Source organism: Mesoplodon mirus (genome assembly GCF_964341445.2).
Source record: "Mesoplodon mirus genome assembly, chromosome: 16".
Lineage (NCBI taxonomy): Eukaryota > Metazoa > Chordata > Mammalia > Artiodactyla > Ziphiidae > Mesoplodon > Mesoplodon mirus.
This window is the reverse complement of record NC_138992.1, coordinates 10,562,261-10,587,090: the sequence shown is the minus strand read 5'-3', so window position 1 is coordinate 10,587,090 and position 24,830 is coordinate 10,562,261. Positions and strand designations below refer to the sequence as shown.

General features: G+C 36.5%; 1 protein-coding gene across 5 annotated transcripts in view; it reads right to left on the bottom strand.

Annotated features, from left to right (window-relative positions):
• CYRIB (CYFIP related Rac1 interactor B) overlaps positions 1-24,830 on the bottom strand; it is a 154,681-nt gene that overhangs the window by 18,699 nt on the left and 111,152 nt on the right. For 4 of the 5 annotated variants that reach the window (XM_082600960.1, XM_082600961.1, XM_082600959.1 and 1 more), the window contains 3 exons: positions 11,935-12,017; positions 5,108-5,229; positions 923-1,028 (listed from right to left, as the gene is read on the bottom strand). In XM_082600960.1, coding sequence (XP_082457086.1) covers positions 923-1,028; positions 5,108-5,229; positions 11,935-12,007 — 301 coding nt within the window. In that variant the 5' untranslated portion in view covers positions 12,008-12,017. Of the gene's footprint in view, positions 1-922; positions 1,029-5,107; positions 5,230-11,934; positions 12,018-12,940; positions 13,221-24,830 lie in introns of those variants that run through there. The other variant, XM_082600963.1, reaches the window with a different exon arrangement.

Below are 24,830 nucleotides of genomic sequence, written 5' to 3'. Positions count from 1 at the left end.
TTTAAAACCTGGCAATTAATCAGGAATTTTTAAAAACCATGCAGGCCAAACAAACCGTATTTCAGGTCTAAATTTAGCTTATGAGCCCCCAGTTGACTTCTATCTTACAGTACTGGTTTCCTTATCAAATTGTATGTACTCATTTAGAATATGTAACACATTTTTATGATTCAAAAAGCAAAACTGTATAAAAATACGTATCAAAAACTTAAACTGAAATGTTTCAAATTTCTGACACATCTATACCACTCCTCCTCTATGCTCCCAACTTCACAAAGATTACATCTTTCAAATTACACAAGCAGCCAAATAGCTAAATCTTACCTGTTCTGCCTCCTCCTTCTCCAAGAAAAAGAACTCCAATTTTGCTTATTCACTGTATTAAAGGCACAATTCTGATCTCTGAATAATTTTTCCCATGTGAGGGAAGCAGCAGATGGTTATGAATTGTTACTTAAGGACTCCCTCGATAACTTCGCATATAACATTAGCTTCCTGTTTCTCATCTTGTACAGCTTTAGGTACATGAACCGATCATAATCAGCCATGATCTTAAGAACACAAAAATCTAAATAACCCTGGAGACCTTGGATTAGTTCCCACATATGGGAAAGGATGTGCTATGGAGCTGGAGAGAAATTCTACCAAGCTGTTTCCCATAGTAGGACCCTTTAGGCTGCAAAAAATCAGAAATTTCCTTATGGAAGTCAAAATTTGTTGAGGAAAATGGTCTAAATAAATTGAGCACCTGGTTGAACAGGATGACAGGAAGATTATGCTATAATCTCGTAGTCTACCAAGCTGCTTTACCTATGAAACATATAAATTTAGCAATATGAACATAAAATACTGTAAATAACTTCCAGTATCAATAACTGCCTTTTTCACTAGGCAAGTCATAACGACAAAACTTTCAACTTACCTAACCTCTGAGAAAACTCATAAAATTTCTTTAATTTGCCTACTAGTGGAACAACTGCACCCCATGCCTTCTCTTGCAACTTCTCATCTGCTGGATGCTGGATGGCCTTCAAAATCCAAAGAATACACATAGTTAGATTTTTAAAAAGTCACAACAGTATTATTTTTACATTAAAATATAGGTTTTGGCAAACACAGGAAACCCTGGTAGAGTCCATGAAATTCAGAATAATGGACCCAGAAATGCTGAGAGCAGCCTTCTCAACTCCATGGATACTTTAAACCTATTATAATACATTCTTCATTATTCTTGCAATGGATATGGATAGATGGAATAAAAAATGACACAATGTATGTTTGTTAGGTATATTATGCCTTGATACTTTTTAGAGCCACAAAAGGAAACCAAAACGTTTCCAATATCACAGACAAGTTTTCTTAGAAATTCTTCGTTTTAAGGATTATTTCCGTAGGATAAAAGGAAACCAAAAAAGGCAGGCAATGATGAAATAAGACCCAACTCTGGGAAAAGGCTAATAAACTTTCAGTAATTCAAATTCCAGGGTCCAAACTAGTTTTTAAAAAGTTACCAAACACTTAAAAACTGAAATCAGCCTGAAAAATGTGATTCAGAAATTGTCACTTATCCCCTCCCTGTAACTAAAATCCTATTCTGGAATCTAAGTTTTTTTAGGTTTTCCTGAATGAGGTGAAAAACTAGTTTCAAATGTGAAAGGGGAGAAAATAAAACATAATCTGGAGACTTTAAAATAAACATGAATATGCTCTTTCTCTGCCCAGTCTTCCAAGCCATCTGGCAATAATTTGTAAATATAGAGGGTTATTCCCAAAGAAATATATTTTCTTGTTTTCATCTTCCTTTTGCTTACAGATGCCTTTCTTCACCATTTTTCCACACCTTGGTTTGCTTTCTCTAACATCTTCAAATGAGCTAAACACACCATCTGAAAGGTGAAACGCATAACCAACGCCTGTTTGTAACATATCAGAAATCTAAATGGCACATTTAGATTCTCCCAAGACACTAGTATGCTGACTCCATCCATACAAAACCAAAAAATAAGAAAGCAAAATAAAACTGAAGCCAGATAGATTTAGAAGATGCTTCAAATAAATTAGCTACAAACTAAATAAATGGGCTATACATTGTTTAAGCAATTTGCTTTATAAACTTGCCATTGTATTCAAATTTTCTTGATTTTTTTATATAAACAAATAGGAGTCTGAAATGAATCCCACTTATATGACTATCTAGAAATATTGTAAAGTTAAAGAAAACCAGACATTACAACATGTAACAATCCTTATTTCACATTGTATTAATATGACTATTTCAAAGGGACTGTGATATTATCCTGATGTATATGAAAAAATCCTTTTAGCCTCAAGTCCAGTCTCAACAGTTTCATATCAAGTAGTAAAAATTTGTTTATTACTTGGGAAATAAGCAAATAGATAGAATTTTAAAATTTATTTTCTTCTCCTCAGAAGTCTATCCAACCTTTCTTGCAAGGATCTAAAAATGATTTTCTAAATATCAGCTCATTCTCATAATATTAAAATGCTCCAGCAAATGTCACCCATTTTCATAACTGAATAGAGTTAACTATTTCCTTGGCCCTGCCTTGCCTGGATTTAGAACTGAAGACACTGTCTGCTCTTTTATGACAACATTTTATGGTTCTCCTTATAATTCTGATTCTTTCTCCTCTCAGATCAGTTTTACTGCTGTAACATTTCTGGTACAGCACCCATCATAGCCCAACATGAAAAAGGGCACTTAAGTAAAATGTCAATGGTGAGGTTGTCATGGAGCAAGTATTATAACTTTCATTTTCAAAAATGTTAAAACTGTTATGGATACATCAAAGCATTAGGGAAAGTTCTTATTTCCCTCTCTAGTGGTTTATTCTAGAGAATAAGCTTTGTTTACTTAATAGATTATATCTTAAATCACATTTTATTCAATTTTAGAGTCATGTTTAATAAAGTACTATTTAAACAAATATATATATAATCCACATCATTAGCATAGTAATAACAGTAAACTCTCAGTCTATGTTCTATATGTCAGCTTCTATGTGTCTTTGCTGATGGATTATCTAACTTTACCATCAAAAAGACTCTATGAATTGCTTCCACATTTTTCCTACGATGAATAAGGTGGCCATAAAGGTTTTTACATTTACCTCCCTCTTGAATGATAGCCTTTTGGAGAATATTTTCTAAAATTAAGTATCTGATAGAAGAGTATAAATAATTTTACAGATCTAATTTTATACCTTGCCAAACTGACCTCCAAAAAGATACCATTCTACAATACCACCTGCATTAAGACTACCTGTTTCTTCATAAACCAACCAATATCAAACTTTTAACACTTTATTACTGTATGCAGTAAAACTTCTTGACAGTGATGGGCATTTATTGTAAACCTGAACATTTTTGTGTTGTGTGTTTTCTCATAGGTAGAATGGTTGTTCTACTAAGTCAATTAAGTCTTCACATTGACCTATGGCAGTTTAGGTAGTTGTATCTGTTCTTTATATATTTGGTATATACTCAGCTTTTATATGTTTAGGGAACTTGAAATTCACAGAAATGGTTACATGCCTTCATTTACTGAAACCTTAAGGTTTTACTCAAGCTAATAATATTGACAAGATTAATCTAAAGCCCTCGCATTTACTTCTTCAACAGTTACTAACTGCTTACTAAGCACTATACTAGGTGCTGATAGCACAAAAATAAGTAAGAAACCAAGTTTACCCTCCTCAAGCTAGCAGTACAGCGGTGGAGATACAGACATCATATATCAATGGTTTAAAAAAAAAAGTGATGGCTACCATAAAAAAACATGTGCAAGGTGCTATGGCAAAAGAGTACAGGGAAGTAGAAGATTATTGGGATTTGAAGGAAGGATAGGAATTGAACAGGAAAAGAAAAAAAGAAGGGCATATTCCAGACAAAAACAAAGGCAAGTAACTGTACGTACGTAAGACATTCAGGAAACAAGCAGTCCAGTGCAGGAGAGGTAAAACATGGAATTCACATTATCTATAGCTTCCCAGCTAATGATACGACCAACTGCTAATCTAAACCAGACACCATGGAACCATTTAACTCCTCCTTCTCCTTTACATTAAACATCCAGTCAATCACCCAAACCTGTGGCCCCTCAGTCCAAAACACTTAGTGACTCAGTGTCTTCAGGTGTGTGCACTTATTTCTTCCTTTACTAGTACTCCAAATGTCATTAGAGGAATCAGGTTTGATATGGTCTGTAAACCCAAGAGATCAATCCTTGAAAAACTCTGCACTATTAGTTACAGAGAAGAATAACAGAAACAGAAGGGCAGGAAAAAATGAAGCAACAAAGTGTGAGCTATGCCTTCAAGAAATGTAATGAGAAAAAGAGAGATAAGGTCCAGAGGCCAGAGAGTTTCTTTGGGTAGTACAGGACACTTGAGTAAATGTGTACATGCGCCGGGAAGGAGTCAATAAAAGAAAAAAGAAAGAAAATGTAATTAAGAGAAGGAAATTAAAAGAGCAAAGTTCCAGAGGAGGGTGGAGAACAAAGGTAGAGAAGTTACTCTTGGTAAGAAGCAGGGACAGCATCTTCCGAAAAAAACAAAAACAAAAAAACCCAGAAGAAATGGAAAAAAAGATGGATGGAAACCTGGATAAGTTCAGAGGTTTGGGAGAAGAAAGCTGAGGGAGACCACACCAAACATTTGCTCTGTGGTATCAAGTCATCAGACAGAGTTGAGGGGGTCCAGATCACAAGGATGGTTTCAGCTTTCTCCTAGGAAGCTTAGGAGGAGCAGAAAAACAGACTGGCAGGACAAAAAGAAGCCACAGGAAGTCTCATGTTCTCCCCTCCAAAAACAATATAAATAGCCACCATGGATACTGTAAATTTCAGGTGTGAGAATACACCAAAAAAATAAACTTTTCTTTAATATATATAAATTACATATTTATAGAACCTTGTTTTCCTTTTACCCTTATATCACTGCAACCACTTTTGAAATAATGCAAGTGATCTTCCTTTAAACAGAATATTTAATAAGCAAACAGACAATAAAGTATAGAAAATAATAGAGATTAAAAAGAGGGACACAGTAATTTTTAGTTTATTGGAAAATGTATAAACATGCTTTACCTCTCGTATTTCATGGCCAGCTCCTCTATATGACTGCAAGTCCTCCAAGATGCCTTCTGCATCTTTTAGTACTACATTCACCTGATTATAAATCTCCTTCTCAGACTCTGTAGGCTGGGCATCTAAATAGCAGGAAAGCACAAGAAAATTTAGAGTCACATGATTTTTTTTTTAAGTACATGTATAATAACTCTAAGCATTGATTAATCTGATTTTCTAAAGATGACTAACATTTTGTCCAGTGCTAACTCTGCACTTCTCAGAAAAGACTGACAATTTTTCCATAGTTCTACATTTGAATAACTATCCTCAAGTTTGTAAATATCACAAAGAAGCAAGGGAACACCAAACATTACTATTTATTTTAAGTTACAAATCATGACGTGGTATATTAAACAAACAAGGATTATAATTCAAAAATTTTGATTGTGAGTGTTAATAATCACTGTTTCTACTATTTGCATCACTAACAGTAATGACTGTAAATGTATGAGTAATGATCTATTTTAATGCAACAGAAATGAAAGGCCTATTAATACATCTTGCTCATCTATGGTTTAAGACATAAACTATTTTCCTATAAAGTTCATTTTAATGACTGAGCTTTGATATAAAAAATTAGAAACTAAAAAAAAAAAAAGCTTTTAGATGCTCCCTTTTTCTAAAGACCTTTATATTGTGTACCAATGAACTTCTCTGCTGATGAACAAAAGGTCCAGATTCCTGTGCGGGAGTTCGAACTATGGAACTGCTCCAGAATCACTAGGCTACTAAAAACTAGATACTTGAAGATACAATAGTATCACTGAAATTTTGAAATACTAAAGCAAAAACCGAGTTTCTATACACTTGGGACTGAGAGGAAAAATGGAGAATTATACTTATAAAAAACATAATCAGGAACACAAACATACGGGCATTTCCACTACCTGTGGTGTTAGCCACAAAACATATGTTAATAGATGAATAATTCTGGATTTCTCTCTGTTAGACTCGAGGTGACAAAAATCCCGTTTTCAATACCTTGGTCATTTGTTTCTCTAAGGATGAATCTTTTTTATTCAATACATTTGATTCTTTTTTTGGGTGAGGAGGGGAGAATTGGCCGCTTTGTGACAAAACTGAGTTTTTCATAAATCTTTCCAACTAGACTATATCCAATACTACAGATAAGGCATAAAGCACTTAAAATAATAAACATTATGATTACCATAATGTTTTAGAGAGCAACTTTGATGTCAGAATTCCTCCATGCTAAAATTTTCTCTTACTCTGGAGGTGGGGGGAGGCAGACCAAATTTATAATATGAATTAAGAACATTTCTGATAAATCTCTTGTTCACCAATCATATAAAACTAGTACCTAGAATTTTCTGCACATATTCCACCTCCCCATAAATACACAACGATCTATTTATTCCTCTCCTTAGAAAAATTTCACAAACTTAGTTCACACATGAAACTAGGAGTCCAGATGCCTAAAACCTGTAACTTTATCTTGTGCTTGGGGCAAGTCATAATTCAATTCCATTTATTAAACTTGCCAACTAGTCAAAAATATACCATTTATATTTTTTAAATCAACAAGTACAGTATCAAATTTTAATTTCAACATACTTAAGACATTACTACAGCAATAATAAGTAACATTCACATGCAAAGCCAACTTAAGAATTTGTGTTTTCATATCTGTTCCCTTATTTTTCAAATTTCCTTTCAGAAATCATGTATTTTTTTAATGAAAATGTTATGACAAAATAATTACACAAGGAGTCAACTGAAAAATTAAAAAGACCCTGTCTGTGTCCAAAGCTATAAAGGTATTACTAGGAGCAAATACTGATATTATAGCTAAATGATTTTTTAAAAATCAGAGTTTGTCATTTGGCAGTAGTATTTTTTCACATTTAGCCAGACCATGTTCTCCAAAGTCACAGTTAGACACACACTAAAAAAAAAAAAAGGTACACCTCGTAACTTTTATACTTACACCAGATGCAGTAGAGAAAAATAGTTTTACATGCAAAAACAGCAGTTTTATACTTTTCATATGGAATTGTGAAACTACAGACATAACATCAATAGTAGACACATATCATAGTTTGAATTCATGAAGTGGGAATTCATGACAAAGGACAATATTTTGACTATTATATAGTAAAAGATATTTGTGAAGTTTGAAAATACTAAACTATGTATTTTGGGTGTGGTGACTAGCTGTTAACAGAAAAATATGACACTGAGAATTACATACAAAAGAAACATTATCAGATAGATTTAAATAGACCTTGGAAGTGGTTAATAATTATTAAAGGTTTAATAAATACCAAGAAATTTAAAAATAAAGGAGAAGATTCCAGTTTCCCCTAAGGGTGGAAAAAGTACCCAGCACCACACTGATTAAACATTTTTTAGACTGTCACAGGAAAGTCACATTTATAATTTTGAAAGCTGCTGAAGACTGCTGTAGAGATGAAGACAAACAGAAAATAGCAGACAGGTAAGCACTACTTTACTGATAGCAAGTCATGCAAAAGGGTGAAATACTAGGGAGGGGAAAGGACTCCATAAAATAAAACTTTTTTCCAAAAATGGTATCATATAATACAACCAAGACTTGTCACTTTGATTTTTCATAGCAAAAAATGAAAACTTTTATTACTTGAGGAAAAACACATCACTTAGCCAGCTAACAGACGGACATTCAATTGATTGCAAAATGTATCTACTATACTACCATAGTGATTACTCATCAAGCTTAGTCTTAAAAGCTGTTCAAGGGAAATTACAGCATATTTCAGTTGCTCGTGCTATTTGAAAGTAAAATTAATTATTTTAATAAATTCACACCAGTTTCCTACAGAAGAGTCACTGAAAATAACTGCTAAAATTGAAGCTGTTATTGTACAAAAGGAGGCAAAGGATCAGCTATGAAAGGAAAAAAATTAAAAGGCATGTAAAAATTGTAATTGTGATAAGGGGTCTGTCTGCTTTAATCTTGCATTCGTTCATTAAATATTTACATTAAATATTATATGATACAATCACCACAAGTCTCATCGAGGCAGGGACCTCAATGTAGAGTACATACCACTGTACTGTAATATAAACTCAGTACCTAGTAGATTTTCCATAATAAATATTTGTTGAATAAGTGAGAAGGTACAGAGATATAAATATGCCTCCAGCATGTGTTAAAGAAGGCTATCGTGCATTTTTATCTCTAAATAAATATAATCCTACATCATTTTAGAAAAATAAATATAAGAAAATGCCACCAGAAATTCCTAAGTATGGGGCAAAAGCAATTGAAAATACACAAAAATAAAATGGAAAAACAAAGTTAGACTAAAAGGGTGGGTATTATCAATATTTTTTGTAAATGGGGGGTAAGGGGAACAGGCAACACAAAAGACACAAGAATTAGAAGGAATGTATGACTAAGTGGAAAGGCACTATAACAAAGAATCAAAGGAAGTAAGATTCATTTCTCGCTTACAAATGACCACCTATATTTACTCTCCTATTTTGGCCTACCTGGAGATAACTAAATCAAGGTTAACTAATGAACACTGAACTTCTATGATTACAGAACACTATGCTAAGGTTGGGAGGGGACATAAATATCAAAGTCCCTTTTCTCCCAAGAAACAATCTAGTGAACTAATAGATATAGTAGTTACTCAGGCTAAAGATCTGTCATTAGAATGACCTATAAATTAACAATGTCATTATAAAACAGGAAATTTCAAGAACTAGAAGAGGTGGAACAGGCCCCAATTCAGTGCTTTTAATATGTTGCCATTAGCATAACTGCTGCCAAACTGTATGGGGCAATTCTGGACTTACATATTAATTAAACCACTATTCTTAAAATCATATAGGTATAATCTGTTTTCAGAAAAAGACCCTCTTTCTAGTACATCGAGTAGATAATGATATGTTTCACTGAACACAGAATGTCATTTCATGCCTTAAGTCTTTTTTACATGTTGTTCCTTCTTTCTACAACATACTGCACTAAATTAGCCTGAAACATTCTAATTCACCCTTCACAACCCAACTCAAATATCACCATCAGAAAGTCTTCCATGCCCAATCTACTCACAGCTAGGTAAAGTCAATCCCCTTCCTGAACTACACCTTGAATGATGTAAATTATGTAAATAATTAGTTTGCATTTCTATCTATTCTAATGATTTGTATTTTTCTCTATTCTACTGAACTGAGAACTCCCCAAAGGCAAGGGTTGTATCTTAGTTATCTTTGCATCCCCAGTACCTACTGGCTGGCATACAGGAGGCAAGCTGAACTGAAGTGAAAAACAGTATGTGTGTGTGCAAGCACGTAAATTAAAGGGATAATGATTAAAGACTGTCTTCATTTGGTAAACTACAGGATTCCATTAAATTATAGTTTAAAATTACTAGAATAGTTAATTTTTATACAGCTTGATGCAAAATGCCAGTACATCTGTCTGTATGGAACCATGGAGATGCACTGAGCTAGATTTAACCAATTAGAATGGTGGAAATAGTAAAGTTAAATTATTCTGGTAACCTAAATACTACTGTTCATCTAGAAATAATGTAGTACTAATACTCTATTTAATAAAAGAATATGACTTTATCCTGAGTAATCACAATGAGCCGGCAAATCAACTGTGTTGGCAATTTTGAATCTGGTATAAAACAGGTTAAAGAAAGGAAGTTTCAAGGGGTCACTATAGTAGTAGCCTAATGATAAAATACACTTTTACAAATGCATATTTCCAAAAAGATGACAAATATTCAAATGGATGAGAGATAAAATTGATTAAGAGAACTCTGATGTTAGATTCAAAAGAAAACATTTGAAAATGTAACTAAGAATTAACAAGGGACAAACTCTGGCCCAGTCTGCAGTTTGTTTTCACTAAATTTCATTTACATTATACCAGTAAGTGTCAAACCAAAAGTTCTACATTGGCTGACAGAAGCAACAAATATTTAATTTACATCTGCCTTTAAGATGTTAACACTTTATATGTAGTTCTTCATTGTTGGTTATTATTGTTCTTGTTAGCAATTTTTACCTTTTCCTGCTACTAAATTAGCTATTTAAATTTTAAGGATAATGATCTAAACTTCCAAAGATTAGAAAACCAAGACCAAATAATATTTTTTAAGCTACAGTAAATTCATGCTTTTCACTTGACCACAACATAATGCTAGGTTTATAAAAAGATCAAGTGCCAAGTCTTGAACAAGATCTTGACTATATCAAAGCCAAGATTCTGCAAACGTAAGGAACTTGAGACAAAGAGTAAAAAGGAGACAGAATAGCAGGAAAATATACAACAGCAAGTTTGAAACAGATGCAAATAAACTAAAATACAGCTCTCATGTAAGTTGCCTCATCTGAAAGAATAATCTTCAAGTCAGCAATCTGCTCAACATCCCCAAGCTGATTAAAATTCATGCTAAACATGCATTTAAAACAGCATTGTTAAATTGTTGAGAAGGGTCAAGAAAACTACTATTCAGTAACATTGTCCCCTAAAAACCAAACAATATGGTCCTGATATTGACATTACTACTCTTTGCTGGCCTGCACACAGTACCCAAACTGTAACGGAACATTAATAGGAATGTAACAAAAGTAGAAAAATATCAGAGACTGCAAATTATCCCATCAAACGGAGATAAGCTATAAATTAATGTGCTCATATGAACTGTCCTGGTTTAAAGAAAAAATATATAAATTATTCATAATAGAATGAATTGTATAATATCACATAAACTAAATTGAAGTTGATGGAAAAATGCAATGTCTCTCGGTGGATTTATTTTAAGAGATTTGTTTTAAAAATCAGAAAAGGTCTTAAATTTTAAGTATTTAAAAATCTGTTCACATGTTTTAATCTCAGATGAAAATGCGGGGTGGGGGAGGGGGTCACATGATTTATAACCTAAAAGCTCTCTCTTCACCCTTTCCTAACAATTTTCTAACGATGAGTTAAAATAGCAAGATTCACACTAAAACACCAATTTAATATCATTGTTCCCAATTTGACAACCAGACAAGCTAAAGCAACACTGACAGCCAAAAAAGCAAAAGCTTTTCAACATGCACAGGGGTCAATGACACTTACCTGCCACTCTTAGACCATATTATAATAGGTCATGCAACATAAAACAAACAGAAGGCAAATTACTTAAAGGTCTGTGAACCCATTATTTTTCTTTTTAGAGTTAGAAAAAAAATGAATTCCTGAAATAAATACATACAATGAATTTAACTTTTCAAATTAATTATCTGCAAAGATTAAATAATTAAGGTTCACACTTACCTTTTAATATTATGCCCAAATTACTGAGCTCTGAATGGCCTTCATGAACAGATTTTGTATTCAAAATATTTCAATAGGTACACAGAGTAACTGAAACCAAGTCAATTTTTCTCAACTGCAATAAAATTTTCCCCAAATATTGCTTCTAGTTAACAAAGCTTGAAGTAGCATTTGTCCTTTCCACCAAAATTTTTTCATAAAAATGTTTTCAGAGAATCTCAAATATTTTCATTAGAGATCTCAAATTATAAAATAATGTCCAACTAAGAGATATGAGTCTCTTACAAAAATTCAAGTAAAAACATTTTATCACAATTTAATCTATAAAATATGACTTCCAGTTCTAGAAGGCACCAGAAATTTTACTCAAACAATTCATAGCTCAGTCATGCAAAGCAAAAGTTAAAAAGATGGCAAAGTGGAAACATTCATTTAGTGCAAGACAAACGCAGTCTACTGCAGGCAAAGAAAAATAGATATAAAATCATCTTCTCACTTTCAAAATCAAGGAAAAAATTTGGCCCCTGCTCAAGGTCTGTGCATGTCAAAACTTTAAGAAGATTCCCCATGTTAAGGTACCTGTCAAGACAAGAATGAGAAAAGAGAAAATATCCCTTTATAAAAAAGAACATCTGAAATTTACTTTAAAAAAAAAAAAAAAAAAAAAAAAAACAGTAACAGGGAAAATGTTCATTAGGCCATGAATTCGTCCTTCAGGTTACCCAGACTGTGCTCTGGCAGACAGCAAACCGGGTTCTCAAGGTGCTGATATGTAGGACCTAGAGGTGAAATGTAGTTTTCCTGTACACAATGGCACAACTGTTGCTCTAATTCTTCTTAAAATTCTCCCAAGTTTCATTAATGGCCTTATAATGAAAAATTCTTTAAGTATTCCAATAGTGCTAGTATTCTGAAAAAGAAATTTCTGATCAAGAATTATTCACATGTAATCTTGTTTAATATTGCACTGAAACAACAATTTATTTCAAAGCCAAATATTAAGAGTTTTGGCCACAGCTCACCTTTGCATTTCACCTTAAAATAGCAGATTAAACTACTTCCTGTATGCCGTTAAATAAAGCATGTATTTCTAACCAAATTTGGATTCTCAATAATTTGTGGAGGTTACTTAAAGTACTGATTCTGGATATGCAGCACAACTCTGATTTTTCATAAAAATTATCATAGGATTATAAGCAAACAGATTGTTGGGCATAGTCACTAAGGCATACTATTAGAATGTTCATCATAAGGCTACTTGCTTCATGGACTAATGAAAGGACAGCACTGGCTACAGACTCAACATGATTTCAGCAAATGAAAAACTAAATTATACATATGATGGTGATGCTTGCCTACGATTAAGAAAAAAGTCATGCAAACTTTGTTTGATCCCCATACTTTATTAACAAATAGTCTGGCTGGCCTTCACTGTGGTGTGAGTATAATTAATCTTTCACCTTTACCATTATGCACCAGCCGTGAAGGGCTAAGAGACTTACTTTCAAAGTCCAAGAAAAAATGTGCTGCATTGTGGTCTATGTCCCTGGTTAGCACCTTAATGAGATTACCCATGCCAGCAAACCTAAAAATAAAAATGGCAACATCATTTAGTTCCAGTAAAAAAGTTTTTAAGCAGAGGCCTGGGATTCGGCAAAGGCTGGCTTGCTCATAATTACCAACAGGTGCAGGTTTATATGCTTCTGGCGTTGAAAATTTGGAACAACAAAAGCACATTTGGCTCTGAGTTTATAGCTCTTGTCCCTCTTTTCCGCATATCAAAAAAGTTACATAAAGCAAAACTGGCAAAAAGATTAGATTCTTACATATAACTTGCAATATTTACATTTGATTAATATCTATGCTAGTGTTACTCCTTTAAAATGTTTGAGGCATATATTCTCAATTGAAATTAACATCAAAAATAGATTTCTCAACTAAGTAAATATTGAGACCATTATTCTTAAATAAGAGGGATATTGTCCTTCTTGCAGAATCAAATCCTATTGGGAATACATGGAAAACAGTACTCTAACCACACTTAAAGACTGAAGGGAGATATCAATTAATGACCCATTTTTAAAATTTTACCACACATAAACCAGTATTTCTTACATTTTCTATACTCCTAAGAATAATCAAATTTTTTGTTATTTAACTCACAGATTGATTATTCAACAATATCAACTATATACAAAGTATGTAACTTAGAAGTTAACACAGCAAACAAACACAAAGGGAGCCAGCAATTATTACAACTTCATAAATTTGCAGAGGAAAAATAATGCGATGGTATAAATCTTGCCCAAGAATTTGCCATGACTCAGTGAGGATGAAGGTGGAAGGAGGGGGTCAGGAACATCCAGGAAACCAGATTCAAACCTTGTAGTTGCAGTAACTATAGGAAAGGCAGACTATGGTATCACAGGCATCCCATACCCTCCCCTCCCCCAATCTCCATACTTTTTCTCCAAATATGGAACTACTTACTGGTAAATGTAAATGAAACAAAATACAAAAGTAACAATATTTTTATCAATGAAAAAGAACACCTTATTGCTCACCCCTATTACAAGAAATCTGAAAAGGGCACTCTGGCCAGCTGTGCTGTGCCCCCTTCCTCCACCTACTCTCTGGACAATGGCATATGTTCCTCACTTTAAGCTTCGCAAAGAGGAAATAACAGTATATGTATAACAGTTATTTGCTTTAGAGATCAAAATCTGATGGACTGACACATACTTCTTAGAAATGTTAAAAGCAATCTAATTTATTCACAAATATGGTTAATACGAAGGATCCCTTCTTTTAAAATGATGCCCCCTATGGGAGAGGTAGGGATCTATGCTATTTTTGATATTAAAATCCCTATTACACAGAATTTCACTGGAAAGATTCTGTACAATGTATGACACAGATGGACTACGTGAGATTAAAACTAAAAGGGAAATATTTCATCTTAATTATCTTTTACAGTGTAAAAAAGTTTAATAATACCAAACTTTTATATATAAGGAAAATATAACCATTTTTCCAAAATCATCACATCCAAATTAATTACCTTAAATTGTTACTAAATCTATTCAATAAATTATTTTAGGAACATTTGGAAAAAAATATTTTACAGCTTCAATTTTTAAAGCTTTCAAATATATACGGAGTATCTGTTTCCAAACATATATAAATTATCTCACTAACAAGAACCAAAAGCAAATATACAAAGAATTACCTAGTGGTATCAAAACTTCAACCACAGATGGAAAATCAGTATGAGAGATGACTGTAATTGTCTTTAAGAGGAAAAGGCAGCACACCATTTGGTGTTAAAAGAGTTTAGACTATGGAATCAAACCAAAATTCCAACTCTAGCTAAATAGCTGTTTGCCCTTGAGGATGGTAGTCAACCTTTCTGGGACTCATTTTCTTCCTCAGTAAAACACACATTTCATTGTAACCATCTTAAATAAAGGGTTATTATGAGAGTTCAATGAGATTAAACACTGACTTATTATTAGCACAGTGTATGGCACACAGAAAGAATTTAAAAATGCTGCCTGTTGTTATAACCCCAAAATCACAAAATAACTTTAAAAATACAATAATGGCTCTACTTCTTTTAACACAAACCACAGTCTTCAATCTGTCAATGAATTTCAATGCTATAAATCAGAGTAAATCACAAAACCCACTTTTAGCTCACTTTTGTCAAGAATGTTGCTAAAATGCTGTCCTAAACTTAGTCCTATGAGACCTTCATCAGGTACAGGAGAGAGGAGAAGGGAGAGATTTCAGTTTCCTTACCTCTGTACTTGTACGCACACAGTTGAGCCTCAGGGAAAACACTGAAACTATCCAAGTTTGTCTGCTCCATTTTTCTACATCTACTTCTGCAAATTCCTTCCATTATTTAGTCCTTCTTTCGAGGCACCCCAGCCGAATGTGACCCTAACACCCCTCACCCTGCATCATACTTGGTCCTGACCTGTTCACTCTTCACAAGTACTCAAAGATTCGCAATTTTTTTTATCTCTTCATCCCAAACAGTGACTCTTAGCTAGAAAATGGCCCAGTTTATCTAGTACAGGTTTCTCAACCTCAGCTCTGTTAACATTTGGGGCTGGGTAATTCTTTTGTTGAGGGGGTTTGTCTCACACTGTTAAGATCTTCAGCAGCATCCTGGGCCTCTACACACTAGATGCCGTAGTAACCCACCATACAAGTTGTGACAACCAGAAATGATTCTGGATGGTGGCAAACGTCTCCTAGGGGGCAAACCCTACAGCACACAGGAAAGATGCTGTGCAGGTAACCCACATCACGTGTGTCTCCGAACAAAAACTCATGGAATTTTTCAAAGGTCTGAAAACAGTTCATTATGATATTATCAGTTGTCATATCTTTCTATAGGAAAAAACAAAAAAATTAAAACCATATCCCTGCTGTCTTGCATAGTTTAACTCTTCAGTCAAAAACAAAACAAAACCAAAAAACCTCTCCATCCCCTCAGTGTGACTGATTTCAATGAATATGACATAATGGCTACTTGGCAGTTCTGCAAGGTACCAGACGGCCTGGGTTCAAACCCCCCAGCTCTGCCACTTTCAAGCTCTGGGACTTTAGTCAAGTGTCCTAACTTCTCCATTCCTCAGTTTTCTCATCTATAAAATGTGTATAATAATAATATCCACTGCAGAGGGTTTATAAAATCATTAAATGGGTTAATACAAGCAAAACATTTAGTATCATGCCTGGCAAAGTGTTTGCTGCTCTCGCTCTGGCTGTTTTTAGTGACCTGACTGACCCACAGGATCTGTCCCCGGTAGCAGAACCTGTGGATGTGAGGCTTTGGAGCCTGTGGCAGCTGTATTTCCTTCCCTAGAGGAAGCCAGTCTGTCACAAAAGAATGAAGCCAACATGCAGTGGAGAGCCACAGAAAGCGTTCACAAGTCCTTAATTTCTGATTCTATTTGTTCCCAGGTTTCAGCTGCCATTTACCTCAGCTGAGTTTAGATTTTCCTCTGGTTTTAACATATCCTGGTTTCTTTCAATTTCCCTTTTACCTTTTTAGTTGAGTTGGGCTTCTGTCATTTGCATCTAAAAGAGTTCTGACTAATATGATTTCTAAATTTCAGATGAATAAATAAATCTGATCCAAAGGATATAAAAGATTTTTCAGAGTATATAAAACTTGGTCCAAAATACTGATATACTTTTGAGGCACTATTTCAAGGTAAATAATAAAAATTACAACTTAGGATAATAAACTGTCTTCCAATCTGAATTTAGGAGGAAAAACTAAAGAATTTTCTTTCAATGTACTTTTTATTGTAATCCTTGGATTTAAACTAAATATTATAAATATTTACTAAATAAGCTAAGAAGAAATTTGATACACAGAAGTCAGATATAGTTTACTTTGAGTGTTTGCAATATTTTCCGTGTATTTTTGTGACTACGAGCTCTCATGTTATGTGTTTGTTCCAAAGTTGGAGGCTTATCTGGAAAGGAACATGCTCTTCCTGGCCGGTAGTCTGTGGAATGTATTTCTGAGCTCACGAAAGGCATTTAATAAATACATTAGACCATTTTCCCATAAAACATTTGAAAAGAAGTTTCCTTAACTAGAATAATAGAAGCCACTAGAAACACAACTACATGGTACCGTTAATATGTTACTTCATCTCTCCTTCTAGAAAATTCCTAAGAGATGCTGTTACTTCATCCACTCTTTTGGGCTCAGGGGGTTTTATAATGCTGTCTCCTATGCCGGGAATGCCGCTTCCAAGGGCTCTCCCACGGCTGGCTTCTGTTCACCCTTCAGGCCTCACCTCAAATGCCCCTCTTCAGAGAGGTTTTGTCTGCCAACCTCACCAACAGTAGTGGCGCCTAACACAATCTAAGTGACTATGTTTGTTTAGTGTCAGTTTTCTTCACAGCCTGTTTATAAATTTAATAAATACTTCTTGGTGGGGGAAGAAGGAAGAAAACCTCATAAACATACTGACAAGGTTCACTGTAAACCACGGTTTCTTAAACTCGGCACTATTAACATGTGAACCATATAAATTCCTTGTCGTGGGGCTGTCCCGTACATTGTGGGATGCTTAGCAGCATCCCAGGCCGCTACCCCTTAGACACCTGGTATCACCCCACGCCCAGCTGTGACCACCAACAATGTCTCGAGATATCGCCAGATACTCCCTAGGGGGCAAAACTGCCCCCAGTTAAGAACCACTGCTTTCAACGTGTGACCACAGACATGAAGCGCACTCTCAGGTTAGCAACCCTACTCCTACCTGCAGTCACTCTACCTCCCCCTCCACCAGCTGACCATTCCCCAAGGCTTTTTAAAAAAATCTCCTCAATCCTCAACCTATCTTCCATCCTCACATGAAGAAATGACCTCCCTACACCTTTTACCCACAAAAACCAAGAAAAGGAAGCACCTACTAGCCTTTCTACCCCCCTTTCTTCATCAATAACCACTCACTTTACCTCTGCACCTGTTCCTGATAGACAACCTTCTCTCAGGGCACCCGTTCTCCTATTCTCTATATGAAAAGCAAAGCTTCACGTCCCCTCTCCGACCACATCATCCTGCCCGTCCTCTTTATAGCAACCTGTCAAATGAGCTGTCAGTAGTTATATCTTCCTACTTTTCCTCTTCTCATTGTCTCAACTCATTCCAATCTGGCTTTTACACCCACCACTACGATGAAGCTGGTCCCTGTCAAGCTCATGGAAACCTGCATCTGGCGAAATCCGAAGGGCAATTCTCACACCTCAACTCACTGGACCTCTTAATAGCCTGTGACCCAATTTATCATTTGCTCCTTCCCGACACACTTTCTTCATTTGACATTTAGGACGCCACATTCTCCTGAGCTTCCTTCCTGCTTTATGGCTATTCTTTTTCTGGATCCTTTCCTTTGGCATACATGCAGTTATTTCTCCCACCTTAATGCAAAACAAAAACCTATCTTCACTCTATTTCCCTCCCCAGCTCCCACCCTATTCCCTGCTTCTCTGTGCAGCAAATTCCTTAAGAAGAGTTGCCTACACTCACTGTCTTTTATTTCTTTCCTTCTACCCTCTGTTAAGCCCACTCCAACCTGGCTTTTTGCCCAATCCTATACCACCAAAATTGGTCTGGCAAGGTCATCAAATAACATCCATTGCTAATTCCAATGGTCAGTTCTCAAGTCCATACCTTATTGCACCTGTCAAGAGCATATGACACTCTCTCCTCAATATACTTTCATCATTAGCTTAAAGGATACCCTCCCTCACTTCCTTCACTGCTATACCAGTCCAGTTCGTACCACCATTACCTCTTGCTCAGATTGCTTCCAAAGCCTCCTAACTGCTTCTACCTTTGCCTCCTACTACAATCTCTTATTATAAGGGACAAAGCAATCTTTTAAAAATACAAATGGACCACATCCTTTCTGCGCTCAAAAACATGTGATGGCTTTTACTCCTACATTCAGAATAAAATCCAGACTCCTCACAGGTCGTACAAAACCCTACATGATCTGTCCCCAACTCACTCTGGCCTCATCTCCCATCACTCTCCACAACAGTCTGGTGCAGTTTCTCTAACACAGAAAGATTTCTCTCTCCTTGGAGCCTCTGTACCTGCCTTTCCCTGGCCTGGGATGCTTTGTCCACAGACCTTTAAATGACAAGCTACTGCACTTCATGTGGTCGTTGCTTTTATCAGACCACCTCAGAGAGCACTTCCTTCACCAATCCATCCATAATACCTCTTCCTCTCTCTTCTCTCTATCCCCTTCCCAAATTGATGGTTAGCACCATCTAACACATATTCATTCCTTTGATTATCTGTTTAGTCTGTCTTCTACTGCAGGGTGAACTTTAACGAGACAGGAGCTTTGTTTTGTACGCTACTCTATCCCCAGCACCTAGAGTAACGCCTACAATGTTGTAGGTAGTAACAAATATGTGTTGAATAATTCCATGATCAAAAATACACATAGAAAACAAAAATTTGTCTGTAAAATTACAGGAGTATTTCAAGGAGAGACGAAAGACCAAAATAAATACAACTGAAAACTATGAGCTGAAAAAAGAAAAAAAATGGTCTGAGAATTTAGGAAGAGCTCACTGCCTTCTCAGTCAAATAAATGAAGACAGTGCTTCCCTCCCCCCAAGCTCCCATAAAAACCATTAATTTTATGTACAAAATTTAAAATTTTTGAAATGTTAAATATTAGGGAAATAAACTGACAGACACTATGAATATCAAGAAAATTACAGTTTGCCAAGATAACTTAGGAAGAACATAATATCCTCCCATAGCCATAAATATGGCTCCAAAATATAAATAAGAAGGGAGACTAGCCTGTATCAGAATTCTGATCTTTGTAAAACTGAACAGCACTCATAACATTAAAATTTAAACCCACATTTTAAAGCTTATTCTATTGAATTTCCTTTAGACCATACATCCTCTAAAAAAGCCCTATTTGGGAATTCTTCACATCTTCTGATAAAAAATTAAAAGCAGAGTGTCAATTCTGTCCCCTCAAAATTTTACGAGGGGGGCTTCCCTGGTGGCGCAGTGGTTGAGAGTCCGCCTGACAATGCAGGGGACACGGGTTCGTGCCCCGGTCCGGGAGGATCCCACATGCCGCAGAGCGGCTGGGCCTGCGCGCCATGGCCTCTGGGCCTGCGCGTCCGGAGCCTGTGCTCTGCAACAGGAGAGGCCACAGCAGTGAGAGGCCCGCGTACCGAAAAAAAAAAAAAAAAAAAAAAAATTTACGAGGACAAACTCCAAAATCAAGCCAATCTCCATTACCATCTTCAACTCAGATAAATGCATAAAGAATGCAGAGAAACGTGGTGTTAAGAAAATAAGGAGATACTGAAAACATACTTTGTTCTAATAAAACCACCAAACAATAGATTTCATAAGAATGCCTTAATACAATCCCATTTCTTCCAATTTACAGGGACTAAAAATGTGTGAATGTGGGCTTCCCTGGTGGCGCAGTGGTTGAGAGTCCGCCTGCCAATGCAGGGGACACGGGTTCATGCCCCAGTCCGGGAGAATCCCACATGCTGCGGAGCGGCTGGGCCTGTGAGCCATGGCCGCTGAGCCTGCGCGTCTGGAGCCTGCGCTCTGCAACGGGAGAGGCCACAACAGTGAGAGGCCCGCGTACCGCAAAAAAAAAAAAAAAAAAAGTGTGAATGTGAAAAAACTTGTCAAAATGATCACTAGAAACTACCAATCATTTTTAGTGTTAAAGACAAATAATTTCTTGTATTTACCCAAGCTCTGAATCCTAGGCAAAAAGGTCTTCTAGAAAACATACTACCATACAATGTTCCCGAACTATATCCTGTCGCACATAAAATATTACTTAATATTAAATATGCTATTTCTCAAGCTTACAGATATTCAGACCCGTAGAAGCAACTGAAAATCTTTAAAATTGACAAGGTGGTGAGTTACTCTGGAATGCAACTATGCTTCCGCTTTACTTGTCAACCAAGAAATTTCTGGTTCTCATGTAACATGTACCGTGACTCTGAAGCAATATTAACAGAATGGAAAATCAGTAATGAAAATATGATACAATGTTCACTGACAATGGTACATACATGATGAAGGCCAGGAATCACAAGTTCACCCTCTTCAGTTGTGTATTCAAAAACTATAACACAATGTAACATCACAAAATGTAGTATTTTGCACAAGCAAAAAATAATGGATCGCTTTAATAACTGTCCTTCCAAAGACAAACTACCAGAGATACAAAGGAGTGTGGAATCGCTTTGTCATTCATATATTCAACCAAGTAGTTATTACATGCTTAAAGATCTGCTTTAACATAAAAAGCATCAATATTGTACTAAGATAATTAACGCCAACAGCAAAAAAATCACTAATAACTTCCACCTGCTGGAGCCTGTTGAAGAAATAACAAAATTGATGTGCTGGAAGAGAGCAATTACAGAAATATGATACGACACATGCTGAAAAAAGCCTTCTAATCAATCTATTACACAGAAAATGCTGCAATCTGGTGAATAAAAAAGTGAAAGGCAAGTAGAAACTATCCTGAAAACCAGTTATGTAACTCCAGTGCCACATTTCTAGGTCTAAGGTTTAAGGATAAACATTTCTCAAGTGATTACATAAAGCAGAAAGTACAGGCTAAAATAGTAGAAACTTCAAAATAATTCAAATGATATCAACAATCTCACTTAGCACATCTGCCTCTGAAATCCAGGCACCATCTTTCTCAAACAGTGCGCAAAGTCTTGTTTGCAGAACTGCTCCTAAACTGCATCATCACATGATTTGAAAGCAAGTGTCGATTTGATAATGAACAGCAGAAGTGACTCCAGGAGTGATCCAGCAGCTGACAACAGGGCAAGAATAAAAATTTCAATATATCAAAGTTTTAAAATCTGACTATTACAATTAATAACATTATAATAATTAAATTTTGATAAATTTTGAGATTTATTCATGCATCTCAGAAGTCCATTCTGTGATGATTTTCAGCTCTGGCCTTGGGTGAATATTGATTATTGGCCAAATGTGTATTTGATGTACCCTGATACAAGTACACAAAGGAAATATTCAACATAGGGCAGGGTTAATATTCAATAAATACCTAATGAGTTAATTTAGTGACTGTAAATTGGTGGATCCAATGGTATTTCTTTTATGTAAAGGGTCAGTTAGGTACCCAATAATTTAAAGGAGAGGTATAATCATAATTCCTTCTTAGCTTCTGATAATGCTGCAAGTCACATTAGGAACATAGCAGTTAATGGTATTAAACATGGTAATTTTACATAAGAAGCCGGACTGGTTGAGTGCCAGTATAATGGAGAGAAATAGCCAACTCTAGCAAGTCTATCAAAAAGCATGTGCAATAATTGTCATGACGTTATGCCATTTGCTTTCCTGACGGCACTGCAAATGCACATCACACCCTAACCTTCTCACACCTACTTCTCCACTTTCCTTTCCCCCTTTCTTCCCAACAAGAGACGCTGCTAAACAGAATCTTTTGTTCTAACACAATGACAGTGACTGGCAACAAATATCTGTTCATTAAATAGCACAACCGAGATTTCCCTTTTGCGCTTGCCCTTGCTGTGTTCTGATAGTTTTGTGATAAACATGCTTAAGCAGAACCTGAGCTCCCAGGACTGCAACTCTCTCCCCACATCTGGTTCCACTGAACTTGCAAAATAAGTAGACTCAGCATTCTCTCTGGGACTCTGGGTTCATACAGCGTTTTTTCCGTTCCACCTGTACCCCCAGAGCATGAGCTATCCAAGAACAAAAATTCTGAGAGGAAGCATGAAAATGCTGTTATTGTCGTCCTTAAATCAACATGGATAAATGAATGCCGTGGAGTCAAAGAGGTGGACAGTGACGGTTTGTTACCTATTTCTCACACCCCCAAGCCTATCCTTCTATAATCTGCTTTGTGATGTTGGGGAAAGGAAGCTGTGAAGTGTACGTCCTAGACTACTTTGTCAGCTGACTTCTCAGTATATTCCATCAGTGAGAGCCACTAAAAGAAAACTGGAAGGTGGGAAGAAAGAAGGTTTCTCTTTCTGTTTTTCAAGTCCTGTCAGCATTTCCTGTGAGCAAAAGACAGCTATGGTTTCAAGCTCTAGCTTCTTGTGGAACTCCTGGCAGCAGCAAAACGCCTGGCCCCCTTCAGAGGCCTAAGCTTCCAGCCTTCCTCCTTCACACACCTAAATTCTGCCTAACCCACCTCTTGCCTTTTCTCCCCCAGCTTTAGGAGTGATGGTTACTTCCTGTGGTTACCATTAACATCTCAGTTACTGGACTTCCCTGGTAGTGCAGTGGTTAAGAATCCGCCTGCCAATGCAGGGGACATGGGTTCGAGCCCTGGTCCAGGAATATCCCACATGCCGTGGAGCAACTAAGCCCGTGCGCCACAACTACTGAGCCTGCGCTCTAGAGCCCGCGAGCCACAACCACTGAGCCCGTGCACCACAACTACTGAAGCCCGTGTGCCTAGAGCCCATGCTCTGCAACAAGAGAAGCCACCACAATGAGAAGCCCGTGCACCGCAATGAAGAGTAGGCCCTGCTCGCCACAACTAGAGAAAGCCGGTGTGCAGCAACGAAGACCCAATGCGGCCAAAAATAAATAAATCATTTTTTAAAATTTCAAAATATCTCAGTTACCTCTTGTGATATAATAAGAAATACATATTTGGCCTTTATCACCAGTTCCTGACAGAGAGCTCCTAAATCCCTGGAATTTCCTGAGTGGCAGGAGCCTCTTCTGTTTTTTAGATGATGTTTGGCAAGCCCCTAGTTAGCTTCAAGATGGGGACTGGTTGCCTCAAAGACCAAGGCGTGCCTAGAGAGTTGGAACTTTCAGCCCCATCTCCTGACCTCTGGGGAGGGGAGAAGGACTGGAGACTCCCACAGAGCTGGGATTCAGGCTAGGGCGGCCTGTCTCCATGTGCCCTTAGCCACTCTGCTCTATTGAAATATGGCTTGATGTCGAATCAGAGAGAGCCTTAGATGTCAGGTTAAGGAATTTTATTCTCTACAATGAATATACTCTGTAATGGAAGGGTCATGGGTGGCATTAAACATTTTTTAATTGTAAAAAAAAAGTTGAGTTTGATCATCAATAGCCCATGATTTATCATCAGTCATGCCTACATAATGGAGCCTCCCGGTTGGTAAATGCATCTACATGCTGGGAGGGTGGCACAGCCCAACTCTACGGGGACAGAAGTTCCTATGCTCAGTATACTTCCAGACCTCACCCTATGTACCTCTTCATCTGGCTGTTCATTTGTACCCTTTATAAAATCCTTTCTAATAAACTGGAACGAGTAAGTAAAGTGTTTCCCTGAGTTCTGTGAGTCATTAAAGCAGATGGTTGAACCTGAGAAGGGGGTCGTGGGAAGCCCCAGTATACAGCTGGTTGGTCAGAAGTACAGGAGGCCTAGGATTTGAGACAGGCATCTGGAGTGGAGGGCAGTCTTATGGGATGGAGCCCTTAACCTGTGGGGTCCACACTCAGTCCACACAGTGTTAGAATCAAATGAATTATAGGACACCTAGACGGTGTCTGGAGAGCTGAAGAATTGGCTGGTGTGGGGAAAAAACCCCACACATTTGGTGTCAGAGGCGGTGCTGGAAAACAGTCCAGAATTGGTGACAGAAGTTGTTTTAAGTAAAAACACAGACCCCAGCATCCTCTTTTTGCTCAGGCTTCCAACAATTGCGTAAATAAATACATATATTAAATTTCCTGTTTTAAAATACCTAGCAAGGTTTCTGCTTTCCTAGTTGAAATCTGACTTATACAGAGGAACTCCCAGAGCGTAGCTTAATTCTTAACCTTAC